At 41.7% G+C, this 18144-nt stretch overlaps 2 protein-coding genes across 7 annotated transcripts in view; one reads left to right on the top strand and one right to left on the bottom strand.

The window, feature by feature from the left end:
• gng12b (guanine nucleotide binding protein (G protein), gamma 12b) overlaps positions 1–9218 on the top strand; it is a 44157-nt gene extending 34939 nt beyond the window's left edge. For 3 of the 6 annotated variants that reach the window (XM_053431102.1, XM_053431100.1, XM_053431098.1), the window contains 2 exons: positions 8641–8761; positions 8849–9218. In XM_053431102.1, the coding sequence (XP_053287077.1) occupies positions 8669–8761; positions 8849–8974 (219 nt within the window). In that variant the 5' untranslated portion in view covers positions 8641–8668 and the 3' untranslated portion in view covers positions 8975–9218. Of the gene's footprint in view, positions 1–2677; positions 2785–6621; positions 6768–8640; positions 8762–8848 lie in introns of those variants that run through there. The other 3 variants (XM_053431103.1, XM_053431099.1, XM_053431101.1) reach the window with 3 other exon arrangements.
• A 4100-nt stretch (positions 9219–13318) lies between these two features.
• Positions 13319–15518, bottom strand: gadd45ab (growth arrest and DNA-damage-inducible, alpha, b). The gene is made up of 4 exons (XM_053431096.1): positions 15360–15518; positions 14647–14748; positions 14335–14545; positions 13319–14127 (listed from the first exon to the last, which is right to left on the bottom strand). Exons 1-4 carry the CDS (start codon positions 15404–15406, stop codon positions 14020–14022), a joined length of 468 nt encoding a protein of 155 aa, XP_053287071.1. The 5' UTR covers positions 15407–15518; the 3' UTR covers positions 13319–14019.
• Positions 15519–18144: the final 2626 nt, after the last annotated feature.

The following is an 18144-nucleotide window of genomic DNA, read 5'->3' as shown; positions in this document are numbered from 1 at the left end:
AATGACGACTGTGTGTGTGCATGTGTGCTTGTTAGACGAGGGAACTGGGAAGTGGGGAAAAGGTGAGAGAACACTGTGTAAATAACCTCAAGGGAATGACGTGAAAACGTCAGCTAAGGCCAGGAAAGAAGAGCTGCTGGTGTTTATCCTAAAGCAACTAGTAGTGTAGAAAAAAAATCGAGTCAGCCTCTTGGATTGACATTTCATTCAGCTCTCCACAACTTTCACACAACTTTACGTTTGCATCAAATAACCGGTTTAGAAGCTGCATGTGAAGCAAAACATTATCGTTGTGTGTGGCAGTTGGAGCTGGAATGACAGGAATCTGCTGCAGCTTGTTTTACGTTCCTAAGTGACCTGAATGAGAGAGCTGATTTTCATGCACAGAGAGAACCTGTTTAGCAACATGCACGGATTTCTGTTCATTTTCCTGAATGGCAGGGTGGTGCAGCTTAAGTGCTGGGTCACTTTAAGAGCTGTGAATCGCTTGTTTGGTGCCATGTGAGATCGTCGGGCTAAAGGTGGTGTGAGAATGTGGGACTGTGGGTTTACTGAATTCCTATCCGGTGAGCAGAGCATTGGTTTCTGTCTAGACAAAGCTCGGTTGTCGGGGAGACCCATGCAGATCCAGGACTGCCCCAGTCTCCAGGAAGTATTGGTGGGAGGCGCTTATTTTCATCCCGCTAACTTTCCCTCCTTAGGGGATTTCAACAAATCCAGTCAACTGCTCGGAGCAGGTTTTTCTTTTTTGTTGGAGCAGGGAGTTTTTCTCCCATGATGGGGTGGAGACTGTTTTGTCCATTTGTGCAAAGATATCAACGGAATAAAAATCGAACTACTTTCATGTCTCCCACTCAGCAGGAAATAGTAGCCTGGCCCGCCTTGCACACAGAGGACACACAAAATCACAAACACACACGCAGACTCTCTCTCTCTCTCTCTCTCTCTCTCTCTCTCTCTCTCTCTCTCTCTCTCTCTCTCTCTCTCTCTCTCTCTCTCTGCTCTCAATGGTGTAATATACTGTGTCTTATCTATTAAATCTGCACCTTTTTACCTCCTGGAGCTAAACCACAAAAGCATTTCTCAATATCTGTGCTCCTGGAGCCCCTCTGTATGGCTCTATTGTCTTTAAGTGAGCAAGATAAGACAAGGACAGTCAGCGTGGCGACTTACGGCGTCAGATCAGGGAGCAGACAGGCCTGACTAAAGGGTTCATTAACTGTTACTCTCAGTCATGCCCTGAGGGCTCTTTCCTGGAGCCGCGTGCACTGTTCCACTGCAGAGGCACTTTCCTGGTTTTGGAGGTTGGTAGCGATGACAGCAGAGTTATGAGGTGTTTCCAGGAAAATAGAACAATTTGGAAAAAGACAAAAATAACCCCGTCCCACACCTGCTGGTGGATTTTTGGAAAAGAGGAGAACCGTTGACTCTTATATGCTGCGGCACCTCATGCATCCTAACATCACTTTGAAGTCAAGTTTAGGCCCATTATTAGTGTCAGTCTTACAGTCGGAACTTACAACTGAGAGTAGACACAACTCCAGTATTTTATCACCATGACTCTCTTGTGTGGCCAATGAATTTCATTTTAATGACTGGGTAAGAACCAGACAGACTTATTATGTTCCATAATCTTAAATATAATTTGGAGGGTTAGGGTTGAACACATAATTTGGAGCCAGAGTCTGCCTCTATCACAATGTTTCACCTCCTTTTTATATCATGAAATAAATTATTAAAACCAAAGTTACGAAATTTAGAAAAAATTTGACATGTAGGAGTAAGGTATACTGCAGTCAGCCACTAGGGGGTGATCAAAACACTTGGCTTCACCTTTCATGCTCAAAACCAATAATGTCAAGATCATAGGATTCGACCTCAGGAGATCTGTATCCAATGCAATATCATTACAATGCATTCGGAAGCCATTGAGATATTTTTGTGTTCAGCTAAACGTGAAGGAAGGACTGACACTGCAATCCATGCTCCTACTGTGGAAACAAATGTTGTGGGGGGGGAAAATTGCATGAGAACTACTTCGTCTGCTCTTATTATTCAGCAGTGATGCACATTCAAAAGGTCTGCATGACAACCACCACCCACATTCAGCTGTGTGACAGCTTTTCCCAACAGCTGGGGGCCCATTGCATTGCATCTGGTCTTCCAGATTTAGCATCCCAAAAATAGTCTGTGTCAGTTTTTCACTTTTCTGCAATTGCCAAAGAAATCATTTTCCAAAATCAACTCTTCAGTTTTTTTGGGAAAACAATCAAAGCAAACCAGGGAGGAAACTTCAATCACACACATGATGACATGTATAGTAAAAAAGAGAAGCACCGGTTCAGGGCTTTTTTTCCAGCTGCAAGAGTCACCAGAACTTCAAAGAGAACCTTAATCCATGGACATTATTTACTATGCCTCTCAACAGGGTGTGTATGAAGGGCTATAGATGAACTTATACTTCATGGAATCATGAGGCACATTACTCAAAGCTTTGAACTTTAAAATGGCAGCGACACACACACACACACACACACACACACACACACACACACACACACACACACACACACACACACACTAATATACACACTCAAGGGAACCTGTTTTTCTGCACGTGGGGCCCAAGTGGGAGGAAAAGACAGGTTGACAGAGACTGGAATTTGTTTTCCCATGGCTGACCTCACCCTCGACGAATGTGTTGCATGCCGCTGCAGAGCTCACAGGAAAGGTGTACAGTGGACTGTGGAGCCCAGAGAGAAACTCGCAGCCTGTGACTCAGAGGTTTGGAACCCTCTTCTCCCTTTTTAGTCTGCAGCGCAAACACCCAACGCCTCCTGTGTTTCTTTTCATGTCGGCTGGCTTCACATGGGAGGTCTTCAAAGCTCTTTGCACAGCACCCCTGACACCTTAAAATCTGTCACCATCAAAGCGTGTAATCGATGATGTTCCTGCACAGATTGTAATGTTATAGCATTAGTCATATACAGTGTGTTTCAGTATAACTTTAATGAGACATTGTGTGTCTGTCTTTGGGAGGCCTCTGTCTCTTTCCTCTGCACGCCTGACTGGACAGTCTGGCTCCCAGATAGCATCAGGCTGTCTGAGATTAACGCTCATGAGGGCGCAGTTAAACTTGTAAAGAGCCCTGGACTCCTGTCCCGGAGCCTCTGTTCTACACAAAGCCAAAATAGCAGTTGTGAGTGTGGCACAATGCCGATAGCCCTGTCTGCATTGTCACCGTGCCTCTCAAATGTGCCTAAGCCTCGGAGCTTTTTGTTGAGGCAGCCACAGATCCTGGCCCAGGAGCAGAATGTGGAGCCTGCTGCTGTTGTTGCCAGGCAGTTTAGCAGTGTTTCTCACAGATAATGGAGCTGCTCAGTGTCCCTCGGCCCTGCACTTTTGGAACTGGGCAGCTGATAAGGTATCATTTAGGCTGCAGCTCCCAGTCTGCCTTCTGTTTATCACACACTGCGAAACACCTCTGTAATCGAGGAACAAAACGTGTATTGTGCTCACTCATTATACAAACAATGAAAACATACAAAGAGTTACTGAAGTTTGTGGTGGGGAGAGATGCTTGATATAATGCCTGATGGTCCAACACTGTTCACTGCGATTAAAGGGCTGCAACAAGCGATTGTTTTCATTGTCAGTGAAAAGAGAGGGTCAATACAAATAAATGTATTATTATATCATTATTATATTGCAGACCTCAGAGTGTGAGTTAAACAAATCATGTCAGTTTCTTCCAGTTATATTTTTTAATTAAGTGTTTTTTTGATTGACTGAATGACTGTAGACAGGGATCTCGTCACAGCTATGAACATGATAAATAAATGCTTTTTAATATACTGTAATATGATGTGTCAGCACTGTTCCACCCACTCTCTATGGATGTTGGGATGCTGGAGCCAGTCTAAGCGAGGCAGTCCATCAAAGGGCTGATCTACAGAGACAAACAACCAGCTCCACTCACACTGAGTGGTGTCGCGTCCCCGATTAACCTTACCTCCATGTCTTTGGCCTGTGGGAGGAAGCTGTAGAAAACCCCTGCCGACCAGGGGAGAGGATGAAAACTCTGCGTACCATTTTAGAACAGAATTGACATGTCCCTCTGTGGACAGTCATTTTGAGTAGAAAAAAATATTATTATTTTTTTTCAATAGATTAAAGATTCAAAATAGCCTCAGCAGCTTAGTGAGTTGTTGAAGTTGTTTTGTGTGTAGTAATGCAAAATAATGGAACACAGCTCATCAACATGCAGCACACATTGATCATGAACACAAACTACAGTGTTCCACTCTGAAACACACCAATTAACATGTTGTCTGGATGTTTGGATGTAAATGCGTTGTTAGTGTATTTGTTGGGGCATTATATCTGAGCAGTGAGTAGAGTTACAGACCACAGGGCAGAGCCTGCTGTCATAAACTCTGCAGGACCTCTCTGCTGGCACTGTGGGAGCCCACCTGTGTAAAGCCCCATGGCCACATCAAAGAAATCCCTCTGCTGTAAGACTTCAAATACAATTTTTTTATCCATGTTTTCAGTGTGCCACATGTTGACATTCACCACACATTAGGTACACATGCTGCAGGCAGACAGACACACCACAGCTGAAGGAATCGCTGGCATTCTTAGGCCTAGAAAGAGTTTAATGGTTCAGTCTGCTTACAAAGGAATTACACACCCTACAGTGACAAATTCCCCTGGATTGAATTCAGGTTTTTTTTGCCCAGGCTTTTCGCGTCATGCTTGAAATATCTTCACGTGTCTGTATTTTGAGTGTGTAGACTAGGAGATAATTGCAGAAATTGTTGGTGTGATTGTCTTTAAAAAAATCTATAAATCAACATGTAGGACATGAGTTGACTGTTTTCCTGACATTGGTTTGATGAGCATCCAGGAGACAGTTAGCTTCACCTCGCTAATCCCTTTAAAACCACAACTTTTTTATAGTTTGGAAGAAGTTTGACAGTTTAAAAAAACAAAACACCTTCTCCGTGTTAGTGGATGAGTCACAGACAAAAATAACAAGGGGAAGTACACACCAAATCATTTTCGGCAAATATATGATCTGTTATTCAAAGTAGGTCTTATCCCACTGATGTATGTTAACGGACTCTTTTTGTTTTGGAAATTTTGTTTTTAATTCAAATTCTGATGTTTCAAATACGAGGTGAAACATGAAGATTAACAGTTGTAACTGACTCACAATTCCTCAAGTGCATTATTGGTCGGACAACAATACTACGACACATCCCCCGATTGTTACTGGGCAGTCTATGTTTCAAAATTGAAACATTGGCAAAAGACGTCAGCGTTTGTGTCTGGGATATTTTTGCTAAATTTCTGGATATTGGGAGGAAGTAGAGGTGCATTGTCAATGTTTATATACAATCTATAAGGCTACACACATGAGTGGCTCCTGTCAAACTGTTGAAATATAACATTAATTTGCAAAATTGTATTACTCTGGATCTAGAATCTAACTAGTATAAACAATAGTCCTATCAAAAAGTCACATTGATGAGGTGCATTAAGTCTGGATGTACCCTATAAGACCGAGCAGAATTACTGTGAAGCCCACCACGCGGCCCACAGAGAGAGGGAGAGGATTATTTGAAAGTCAGCACATTTGAGGTGAGCTGCACAGCAGAGTCTGTGTGTGCCCACGCCGTGGGGAGGAGAACCCCTCCTGATGCAAGTGTGTGCTCTGAACTCGTTTACCCCTGAAGACTGCTCCAGATGATATTATGCCACATGTGGTCTGCACTGGTAGAACATGGCACAGCAACTATGTCTCTATGGATCACCCATTTTTCTTATCTGTCGCAGTTATTGGTTCTAGTAAAAGTTGTGCATGCACAACTCTGTTAGCTACAGCTGTCAATTTGAATAAACCTTATATTCATGAAAGCTCCAAGCCTTTGCTCCAACATGCTGACCAGATGTGATGCATCTTTCATCATCTAGCTGCAGCAGGACGAGTATATATGGATGCACTAACTTTTGCTCGCATTGCATTGATTATATGTTTCTTTGTGGGCTTACGTTCAAATAAGCCAATAAGATGGAGAATGACCAAGTGCGGTAAGATCTCCATTAGTGCCAAGTTCATGACACTACTGTCAGGGTCAAAACAGAAGAGCATTGAGACAGAAAACACTTAACCTTTCTTAAATAATAATAAGAGCTAAGACATGAAGTGCTGCGTTCCTTTAAACCGTGAGATAAAAAAAAAACACTAATATTTGAAAGCAGATGCTTTATTTTTATAAACTCTTTATATTTCTTGTGTTTTTAGTATGTTAAAGTATAACATCTTGCAGTTAGCCTTTGTTCTAGTCTTTCTGTTTCCTTGGCCCGTGTGTAACTTCTATTTTTAAAGCCTCCACCCCGTATTTAATCATTCATACTGTAGACTAGAGGGTAACTGCCGACACTCCTTCCTGTGGAGGAAGCAGAAGGGAGTGTGTGTGTGGGGGGGGGGAGATTAGAGAAATGTGTGGTCTTGTCTCCTGTCTGTAGTCAGTCGTGCAGTTGTACATGTTTCATCTTACTTCCGTGTCTCAGCCTCCCCCCCCCCCCCCCCAACTCCTCCTCCATAATATCCTGCACCAGAGCACAGAGCGCACATTTCCCACAGCACATGTCAGTTTATTTTCATCAGTCCCACAGAACAACTCTGTGGTGTGTTCTCTCCATTTGTTCAAGGAACAAAAGCTGCGAAGGATCAGAGCTGAACAATGGTTGGGTACGCAGTAAGATTCCCATTTACCTCTCACTTCTCTTATGAACACATTATGATCTGTTTGTGCATTAGAGGCCGCTCCTCTTCCCTTGCTCTTCTCAGAAATTATGTTTGTGCATAACAGAAAACATGTGACAGATTTTTTATGCTTCCCCTTCGAGCTCTGCTCTGCAGTTGGTCCGAGTGACCAGCAGAAAATTGCAGCAGCTCTGCCGAGTAGTTCAGGGAGTGACGCAATGAGCTGGTTAAAGTAAACCCTTGTATCCTGGAAGTGGGAATTGTGAAACAGGAGCCATTAGGCATTTACGCACATTTAGCCACCTCCAGATAAGTCAACTGTCGTTTCTGAGAAGTTGCTCAGCCCGAGGCACTAGACATTTGAGCAGCAAACCCTCGGTAACTTAACATCATATCATATGTGTAAATCTGCCTAAGCAGTAAACTTAGTGCTGCAACTGAAGATGGTGACCATTTTTTTTTATGTTGCACATTTATGTCATGCTTTTTCCCGAGAACCACATGGGGTCGACATGTTTGGTTTTGAGTGAATTCTTTTTCTAAATTAATGACATTTCAATTGGCCTCGACAGTTAGGATCAGCACTAAATAGCATGTGCTAGCCTGTATATTAGCTGTTGCTAACACTAAACAAAAATGGTGACAATCGTAAACTCACAGGATTGTTTAAGTAACGAGTGTGTTAGTCCTCTGTCATTAGCATTTCACAGTATTGCTGTGTACAATATGTCTGACAGAGCGTCTTGTATGGCCGTAGCTTGCTTGGTCTTGTCAGATCTACAGCAGCTCAGGAGCTTTGAAAGAAACCACAAATCATTGAATATATTTTGAAAATTGCTCCCTGTTCAATTACATTATATTCTTCAAAATAGCTCAGAAAATAAAAACCCTTAACAAATTGTCAGATTTATTCTTAGTACTGTTAGTAAGTCACACTTCAGGGGCCAATCACATTTCAGATGGGGCCAGTGCCCCCCTGGATCTGCCCCATGATCCTGTTGTAGTTGTAAGTTTTAAATATCCATGTGCTGTGAATTCCATGGAAAAGTCCTCTGATTTCACCATAACAGAAGGGGGGTGTTGTCAGAGCAATTAACAGCAATTTTGTGAAGAAAATCCCCAGAAATCCTGGCATAAGTCCCAGAAGCGTTAACTGTACGTGCCTTTATTGACCCACTGAAATCCACACCCACAGCAGTTTGGATTTTCACAAGCTGTTGTGCAGTTATAACATCGTCAGCAACAGACGCCACACAGGATGAAAACACTGTTGTGACACTCATTTTATTGACCAAGGAATCAATTGAAGCTTATTTGTTATTTCCAGCTTATAAAAATTTGGAAGTTTTGTACACTGATCACTGGATAACAAAGTTGGTTGAATGCCATCTCATCATGTTCAGCTCATTTTAGCTACTTAACATGTTGTTGACCATTAATACCTTGCAACTGCATGCTTTATATGTTCCTTTAAATATATGATACACTAACCTTGTCAAAACACATAATTTACATGTTTTGCAAGGAATTGCAAGCAGAACAGAACATTCTTGATAAAGAAAGAGACCCTGGTTTCTAAATAATTTAACACACTATTATAAAAAAATCAATAAAACCACTAAATCTATTGGTCATCAGTCTTGTTTGCTGGATTTTTTGACTGTGTATAAAGTCAGCAGCAGCCTCTGTAGTATTCTTAGCAGCAATCTGACCTTTAAGTTGCTTCTTTAATCCCTGAGGAACAGCATGTGGCCAGGATGCATTTGAATAAAACTTTTGGTTTTCCATGCACAAATACCAGCACATCTCTGCACGCATTAGTGCATATACAATATGTAACCTATTTGTTGTCTTTCTTTACACAGGTTTGAGCAAAGCTGTTCAAAAACAGCAATGTCGTCAAAAATGCAGATCTCCAGCAGCATAGCTCAGACCAGGCGGACGGTTCAGCAGCTGAGGATAGAGGCTAGCATTGAGAGGATAAAGGTGCGTTTATATTCCCACCCGTTCACCCTGAGTGGTCCACTGCATTTATGTTGAGGGTGATCAGCGTGCTGACTGATTTCTTTGCAGGTGTCTAAAGCCTCGTCCGACCTCATGCGCTACTGTGGAGAACATGCCAAGAATGACCCGCTGCTAATGGGCATCCCTGCCTCTGAAAACCCTTTCAAGGACAAGAAGCCTTGCACTGTTTTGTAGGGGAGCTGAGCTGAACTCCTGCTGCTTGTCCTTTTTGATGTTTGTTTGGAGAAGATCTGATAGTAATACTGTTCGCTTCTTGCCTTAAGGCCAGCGTATCCCTATTCATTTTTCCCATGCCTGCTGCAGTTGATAAGGAATTGATTCAGTCAGATAGCAGCTACACCAAAGAAACAGGTGGAAATATGAAGCTGTGACCTCTGATCAGAACTTTAGCTCAAACAAAGGTGAATACAAGTTTGAATGGAGGCTCAGCTGTGATTTTTCCTACTCTGTGCCGTTAGCTGATAAGATCTAGAGGAAACTGTGCCACCAATTGAGAGTTCCTGACTCTAATTATCACAGCGTGTATAAACAAGCCCCACTCAATCAAGCCCCACTCAACAGATTTAGGCTTTCAGCTTTCACCTCTAACTTTCACCTGGCTCACTGTGGGAAACGTTTTTTTGTAGTTTGTGTGCTTGTGATAATGAGCGCCTGAGATAATGGCATCCTGTGGTTGGACTAGTAAACTGTGCTGTCTATCACACAGGAGGACAAATAGAAAGAGCAGAAGGCCATTGCCACTGCTCCTGTGATTTTATTTGCCATATAGTCTCAGTCAGATATTATTGCAAAACTTGATTTAAAATGTTGATCAGATTTTCTTTTTGTGGGGCTCTGTTGGGATAGAGTGTCAAATACTTTTTAAGAACGAGCTGAATAAACCTTTTTTTTTCTGCCACTTTCCGTGTAGCTCGCAGCTAAATCATCAAAACAGGACCCACTCATCTGAATCCAGTGCAAAGTCATTAAATATCATGAATACGCTGTCTAAAAGTGATGAGTCATTTTTCTTTTCTAAACAATCTGGCAGTTTTTTGTAAATTTTTGATGATGAAAACATGATGTCCGATCATTACACAAATATTTAAGACCAATCGGTGCCATTTAATAACTGTTACTATTAGATTATTAGACCTCTGGTCCCCACAACAGAACTATTATTGTCATTATTATTATTATTAGGATTAGGATCTTAACTGTAATATCACTATACTATTACTTTACGATTGCTGTATTCTTTAGGCACTTTTAAACCTGTAAACACCAACATGACTGTAATACTCTTGAGTTTGAAACATTCCACGTTTACAGCTGCTCCAAATCCTCTTGGCTGTATTCATTTGTGTATTGGTGATTGTGCAAATCAACTAATATTGCAATTTTGCCAGCCATCGCCTTAATGATGAAGAAATCGTGCCTCAACCTTGTGACTACCTTATAGTCACACAAGTGCTGCTGTGTAATACTGTGAATGATAAAGGCCCTTCAGGTGAAGGGAGTATATCTGACAATAGGCTATATACCCTGTGTATGACGTCCTACTTCTAAATGACTTACATATCTCCATGTATCACAGTATGCGCTTGGTTGTAACAGTCTAATGTACTTTCTGCAGGATTGCACTGATTCAGTAAAACATCAACTCTCAATTTCTGTTTGCACCATTAATTAACTTTTGGATTAAAAGTGAATGTGTTGTTTCGGTTAATTGTTTATTTTGTTGATTTGTAGTGTCTCTAAATGTTATTAGAAAAAGCCGCTGGTTCCTCACACATGTTGAGTATGGTAACTACTTACTTTTTGTCACCTTCTGCCTTTACCTGTCTGTGGTAAGTGCAAATAAACGTATGTAAAACAAGTCATTAAAATAAAGTGTTTATTTTTTTCAAATGCTTAAAAAGTTGGTAGAATATTTGATAAGACTGTATTGTCCCGACTGTGTTTGACTGATGTATTTATCAGTATGTGTGTGAAGTAACATGTTTGAAAGAGATGATCGACTTCAATCAATTATATGATGCTGCTCAAATCAATATTTTGATATTATATATAGATCAGAAGAGTACTTATACTGTGAGCCAGTCACTGATGGTGACAAACCCAAAGAGAACTGTCGACCAACTTTACAGTTGGTTCATCTGTAAAGAGCATTTTGGTGTTTTTCAGCTCATTGTCTTGTATTGCAATTTCAGGGTTGAAAAAGGGTTGTAATGTTAAAGTCATCATTTTTAGCTACATGTCATTTTACAGATGATACTAGATACTTTGTCGCATCAGCTCCACATTATCATAAGAATGAGGACTTAGGAAAAATCGAACTGAGTCTACAGAAGGAATGATACAGACTTTTAGGTAATGTTCTCTCTCGAATAGGAGGAAATGTTTGGTCGTGGTCAATCAATCAATAAAATTGTATTTGTATAGCCCATATACACAAATCACAATTTTTCTCATAGGGCTTTAACAAGGGGTGATATCCTCTGTCCTTAACCCTCAAAAAGAGTAAGAAAAAACTACTAAAATCCCATTTAACAGGGTAAAAATAACAGACAAAAATGGAGACAAAAACTGAGCTAAAAGGAGAATGGAAATCTTGGTTTATATTTTTGGGGTACCAAGGACTGCTAAAGTTGCTCCATGCCTGCTGGGTCACGACGATTGGGCAATTATTTGCTACTGGCAAATATATTCATTCATCTTTGTCTTTGAAAAGGTGATTATAGTTTGTGGGATATGAATTTAAACTCCTTGTACTGTGTGAATGAAGTGTAGAGTTCTAACATCGCTTTTAAAGGAGGCACACTGCACTGAACAGGAATCTCTGTATTTATCAGAAACAGATCAGTCTTGTCTCTACCAGTATTAATGATAGTGTCTTTTTTTATGTTGACAACATTAAACTATTCATTTGGGCAATTATTCATTAACGAACTCGGTTGTTAAGCACTTGCTTTATTGAAATCTCTGATCGCTACTTACCAACAAGTGTATCTAAGGATTAGGTCAGGAGAACACAAACCTTTGCGGTTTGCTCCAGTTCCTCAGCAGAGCTGCCCCAGGCCACGGTCAGCCTGTTATGAATAATCCCTGCCATTTCTCTCCTGCTCTGTCTCCACAGGTATGATGTTACATCCAAAACAAGGTCAGCCCATATGCTGGCCCACATTGATGTAATCTTCGCTCGTCAGGCAGACAGTACTGGTTTATAGCAGCCTCTTTTTTCGCAGTGATTGTGTTACCTGTCAGTTTCATGGAGACGCACTGAGATAAGCCCGTCATCCAGTATCGGCAATATCTCACCTACTTTTAGTGGGTACACTTACGTTGGCATATTTGTGTGTCATCTAGAAGCACAATCTTCACCTGAAATGTGTTCTGTTCTGCTGATCCTTCACTTCCGTAAAGAAAGACAGCTGCAAAGCTACTGTACAGTGTCATTTAAATTGTGTTGAATGTCCTGCCGTGGACTGATCGAAGGGAGATCTGTTCAGTGAGGTGCAGACCTGCATGTTTTGTCCTCCGTACATCACATTTGCAAATGGCCCCCTTTAACTTCAGTCAATTTAACAGAGCCACAGAGCCTCCAGCCACAGTCCCACCCCATATTCTTTTCCGGTCTTCCAGTCAGTCCTGCATTTTGACCCACTTTTCCCTCCTCATCTGTTATCCACTACCCGGCCGCACCACCGGGGAGATCTGCCGTCCTCTTCATATCCTTGGATGCACACTGACATCTCATTGGCAGACTGGCCTCTCTAATTACAAGTGTTGCTATTGTCATTGTGTCAGTTTAACGCCTCTATTAATGGGGCTATTTCTGCTGTGATGCATAAGTACTGCTCAGTTCTGGCAATGGAGATAGGAATAGCCCTGACTCATGCATCCATTGTCTTGTGACCCTCTGTGTAAAAAAGGCTTTGTCCCTCCCCATTCTGTGTAAGCACCAATAGGTTCTGGTTTTCTCTTTTTCAGCCTGAAATGATTCATCAATGTGGTTCTTCCCTTATTGCCTCCCTGCTATTTTTAATCCCCTCAGCAATAAATTTAGACCAGATTACGTAGATGCAGAGGGCTGTGAGGTAAGCGTCATCACGACGAGCGCCATCCCACTCACATTTAACTACAATGGGAATTCTCCTCCCCTCAATGTAACTAGATATTCAAAATATGCAAAAGGTCACATTTTACTGGAGTTCCCGTGTGGGAGTAGAGCGGAATACAAGGAATCTCCAGCTTTAGACAAGAGCATGTAAATATTTTGGTTTAAATTAACAGTACGAGTCAAATTAAAATCACGGTGGCAGACTACTGAAGTAAATTACAATTTTGCTGTTGGTCCAACAGATAAGGTCAGAAACATGAGAGTAAAACACCAGGTCAATATCAAACCCTGGGGGAAAACAGGGGCACGGGAGGCGTGTCTCGAGGAACTTGTTCAGTTCCTCAGGATAACATGTGACTTCCTGCATGCTCACCTGTCGCAACAGGAAATCATTAAGGCAAAACCACCCAAGAAACTGTTGTTTGTTTTCTTTATTTCAGTTACCTTGACAAATTACATGAAATAATGCACAATAAATATGAATCATTAAATTAATAAACACATACAAATATCAGTTAGTGGACAAGTCTAAACATTGCAATGCCCTTCAGATAATAATAATAATAATAATAATAATAATAATAATAACAATAAGCTTTGAAAACTTTCCCTTTAGAGTGATCAAAGTGACAAGTCTTAAATAGTATTAAATAGATGTGCAGTCGAAGAAATGGTCAATTTTTCCTCAGGCTGAGAGCTCTGACTGGTCCTCTCCAGTGTGGTCAGGTTCTTTGGAGTCTTGTCAACTGAGGCGCTCTGTCTCTGCCTTTTTCCCCTTCTCAGTGCCGTGCGTGCGCTCACCACCACGTGTGCTTCTCCTCTCACATGATTCAGTTTCCTGTAAAGGCTTCTATCTCGGCAGAGAAAGGCGCGGTGATACATTGGAAATCCTGGAACCAAGACTGCTGAGTCACCCTTTCTTGGCCCATGGGTCACCCTGACCTGGTAAATTGTTGGAACGTAGCGCTCTCTCTCGTGCTTTCTCTCTCGCCAGCCCCTCCCGTCTCTGTCTTTCTCTGGGGCGCGTTCCAAAGGAGTCCAACACAGACATTAACACAGGCCTTGTGAAGCAACTTTTTTTTCCCTCAAAATGCACACGATACATTCATATTCCATTTCATCGCAGGTTGATGACAGGCACCCATTGGTCCAAACAGCGACTGTCTCTGCAGAATCTGTTCACTTTGCTCAGTGCAGGGTCCTTCCACAGGGATGACTGGGGGTTCTGCAGGAGAAGGGACAAAGCAGTTACCACCTGCTGATTTATGAACGTGCAAACAGTCTGAAATCATTCACATTGCACAACCATGACTCTGAACATTTTCTTGCAATGTATGACAAAGGCCGGGAGAATTACTCGTTTTACCATCTGAGGGGAAGTGAGCAATGTGCTGCAGTTGTAGAGTAAACAGACGTGAGTAATGACACTTACAGTAACTAGAACACAGTGCAGGTCCATGGGCTCCCCTCCAGGTTTCACTCCGCCGAGGATCTCCGCCAGACGCCTCATGTTGCTCACCCGCAGGATGTTGATGTCATTCTCGCAGCAGAACGCCTGGATTAGGGTGAAATGAATCTGAAGAGCCACGTCCTCCTCCTCGTCGTCTGTGGCCAGCAGACACAGCACCACGTTGTCTGGGTCCCTGTGGTAAACAAGGAGCCAGATTAGTAAAGAGAACAATCCCACACTCCCCCTGAATGATCTCTGTCAGAGCTGCAGCGGTTCAGACTATTTTTAACTTACGCATTCAGTGACTTTGCTGCCTCGTACACACCGACAGTGATGCAACCCTGAGGCAAGGCAGAGCTCAGGACCTCCTCTAACGCTTTGGCCATCGAGTCCATGCTGAGGAAACACACATAGCACACATTTACTGAAAAGTCAACAATCAAAGAAATAAACGTAACATCATATATTATATCACATGTTAGGCCCAAGTTAAATGTTGTGAATGACAACTACTGATGTAACATTGCACTGAAACGTTTTGACAAAGGAATCTCGGGTATTCATTTATCAAAGATTCTGAAAATGAAATCATCTGGGCTGCATCAAATAATAAGTTTCACAGTATACGCTGCAAAGGCATTGATGTGGTTATCTCTATGCTAGACATAGGTATTTACAAGTTTATATACATGTTTGTGTGTATTTTAATCTATGGTGTGTTGTATTTTCTCTGGACCCTGGGACAAAAGTCATCACTACAGGAGTAGCACGCTGTAGTAAACAGAGGAGTCAATAAAAGGTCCGTGCATCATTCATACACAATGCACGTTAGCTTAAACTGCTAAAGCTGCCAACTAGCATACAGCGACACAGACAAGCACCTGACAGAAGCACGAGTCGAAATCAAACGTGTCCAGGTTAAAGCGAGTTCAGGGTTTTCCTCCAAAGAGTTACAAGACCGGTTAAATAAAAAAGTGCACGTGGGAATAACCAGAGTAAGAACGAACCTTTCTGACGAGTCCCCGCTGCTTTCTTCTAAAGTCATATTGCACATCCGAGCGGCTTGTTGCTGTCCCACAATCTCCAGGACGAGCGTGTGCGAGCTGCAGCGAGAGTGTTGAGTCTGATGCTGACTCCTGAGCTGCAGCTCCTGTCCTCACTGCTCATCTGCATAAACCGGTCCCGTTGGTCACGTGGACAAACCTCCAGATAGATATTGATATACACCCACCGTGTCTTTGTGCCTGCAGCGACACCCCGCGGTGTAACCTCGCAGCTACAGCTATTTTGAAATATTGACAGGATCTCCAGTCAATCACATACTGCAAACATGTGGGCTTTCCTTTTGAACTCGTCTACTGTGCAAAGGCCGTGCGTGATCCAGTGACACGTACAAAAACAAAACAACAGAAAAACAGATAACATGCCTCCATACTGCTCCTGTATCACCCCAGCCATACTCTGTTTTGCATGCAGCCTGTACTCACCACCAGGCTCAGAGACAATTTCATGCCAAGGACTTTTAAACTCCTCCAATCTGCAATAATTCCACTAAACCTGCACCTTAGCATATTTGCACTATTGTTTTTCTTTAGGTATATATAGAAAAACAATATATATATATATATTATTTATATATATTATTATTATTATTATAGACGTATATATATTTACATTATTTAATTTTTTTGATATCCTATTTAATATGTTCATTTATTCGATTTTTTTGCCTCTAATATTCTGAGCATTGCCAAAAGAGAGCCTGTGACCCAATCATTTCATTGCCAGCAACTGCTTAATGTAATTGTTGTACAGATGACAATAAACTCTTGAATCTTGAATCTTGTAGTGTCATCCAAGCCCAGACATTCAATTTCAACTTGAAACGGCATCATTTACAATGTGTTTTAAGCCTAAATATCACGTGACGACATCAGCGATTCTTGCGAGAACCTGCAATAACTGTACTTCTCACTGATGTTGTTATATCGTCACCCCTCTTAAACTAATGGCCCAAGTAATTTTTTCAGGTTTTTCAGAAAACAAAAAATGTTTTAACCAAACATTTAATATGTGATGTTTATTAATAAAAACACTCAAAAGGGTTATGACAATAGATGACTGTTGACATTCTAATAACAATATCTGTCAATTATGTAACATAAGAGGAATAAATGATCTAGGCATATTTTTGAACATGCCTTTGTGACTTTCAAACCTTCAATTCTTTCAACAATAAAGCATAACTCACAAACTAACTAAACATAATGCTGAGGAGACATGTGTATCTCCTCAGTTCTCCCTCCAGCTCTTCTTTGATGGGTTCCTGACTGATGCCTATTAATTTGGCAAATTGTCAAAGAAGTGATGACACTCAACAAGCATGACTTGTTTTATTGACTGAAGGTCCTGGAACTTCCTTTCCTTGATTGGCAGAGCACATGGAAACATTGATATCCATGCTATCGGCTATATGCATATCGGCCATGCTATACCTGTACTCTTTGAGGCAGTGCTTCCCACGCAGACTCCTCCGAGAAGGACAGATTGAACTGGACCTTGCATTCACTGCTAAACTGAAGAGCCCGCGAGTAATGCTCAGTCGGATCTCCACCTTTTTTGCCTGGTCTGATGCCAATGAACTAAGATCCATTCATTTTCAGGAACTCATCATGATTGAGCACCTTCACATGGTGAGGTGATGACTGTCACATTCCATTTGTGTGTGCCCTGCAACAAGGTATTTTGATGTTTGACTTTGATCTCCTTGAGTTCAGGATGGACTTCGATCACACCTTCAACAGATGGGGTATAGTCTGGAGTGCTTATCATCATCATCATCATCAGATATATCCTCTTCATGGTGTGGATGTGTCTGCTTTGCATCTTCAAAACATCAACAGAAGTGTTTAAGATATTGTCTGCATCTGAAACAGAGTCTTGGCCTGGTACATGCTGGTTCATCTCTTCAACGACTGCCTCATTGTCATTTTCAGTGGATGAAGCCTGATCGGTGTCAGAATTGTCAAGTGCATCTCCCACTAAAAAGGAAAAACATTTCACCCCTTTGAGGTGTACAGTCATAAATGTGTGATCATTCTGAAAAACATTCATTGCCTCATGGTCACTTGTATTACAGTTTTTCTCAGTTGTTAACACACAAAAAGCGAAAATTCGGCACAATTTGCACAACCTTCACTTCATATACCAATCGCTCGACCCAATTTGGCACTACTTCACACTCCCTTATCTGCATTAGACTCTGACTTTCCTTGTTTACACTCTGATGTCAATTACACATCACCTTGTTGTCAAAACACTACACACAATGTTCAGTTGTTGCACACACTTCTCAAGTAAAATCTCAAAGCATCAACCTACAACACACAAATACTCAAGTCTCTAAACATTCAGGTCTGTTGAGCAATTTCACCTCATTTACACAGCCGAACAGGAGACTGACATTGTAGATATGGTTCGTGAGAACAACTCTATCACACTCAGACAAATAAAAACTAGGATCCTGGCTGACCATGCTACATTTACAAAACGTCCAGACCGTCATTGGACTGTAGTCTTCATAGGAATGCCATGTGGATGAAACAAGTGTTCAGGGTACCATTCGAACGGAACACAGACAGCATCAAGGAGTTATGGTGAGAGTTGGTGCTTGTAAGTACCGTACATTCAGCACTGACACATGCAATATTGTTCCTTTTCTACCTCTCTGTGTCCATACTGTAACTTGCATTCTCATGCTGATCCATGAGCATGACACAGCTCATGTGTTGT

Source organism: Pleuronectes platessa, chromosome 9 (genome assembly GCF_947347685.1).
Source record: "Pleuronectes platessa chromosome 9, fPlePla1.1, whole genome shotgun sequence".
NCBI classification, from domain to species: domain Eukaryota; kingdom Metazoa; phylum Chordata; class Actinopteri; order Pleuronectiformes; family Pleuronectidae; genus Pleuronectes; species Pleuronectes platessa.
Note: the sequence above shows the minus strand (reverse complement) of the source record. Positions and strands in the feature narration are given on the sequence as shown.

Excerpts from the sequence above, each read along its gene's own strand:
- gadd45ab (XM_053431096.1), bottom strand. The coding sequence starts at position 15,406 with ATGTGCAATATGACTTTAGAAGAAAGCAGCGGGGACTCGTCAGAAAG. Across the intron at positions 14,749-15,359 it reads AGCGGGGACTCGTCAGAAAG|CATGGACTCGATGGCCAAAG; the intron begins GTTCGTTCTTAC and ends GTGTTTCCTCAG. Across the intron at positions 14,546-14,646 it reads GCAGCAAAGTCACTGAATGC|GGACCCAGACAACGTGGTGC; the intron begins GTAAGTTAAAAA and ends TGTTTACCACAG.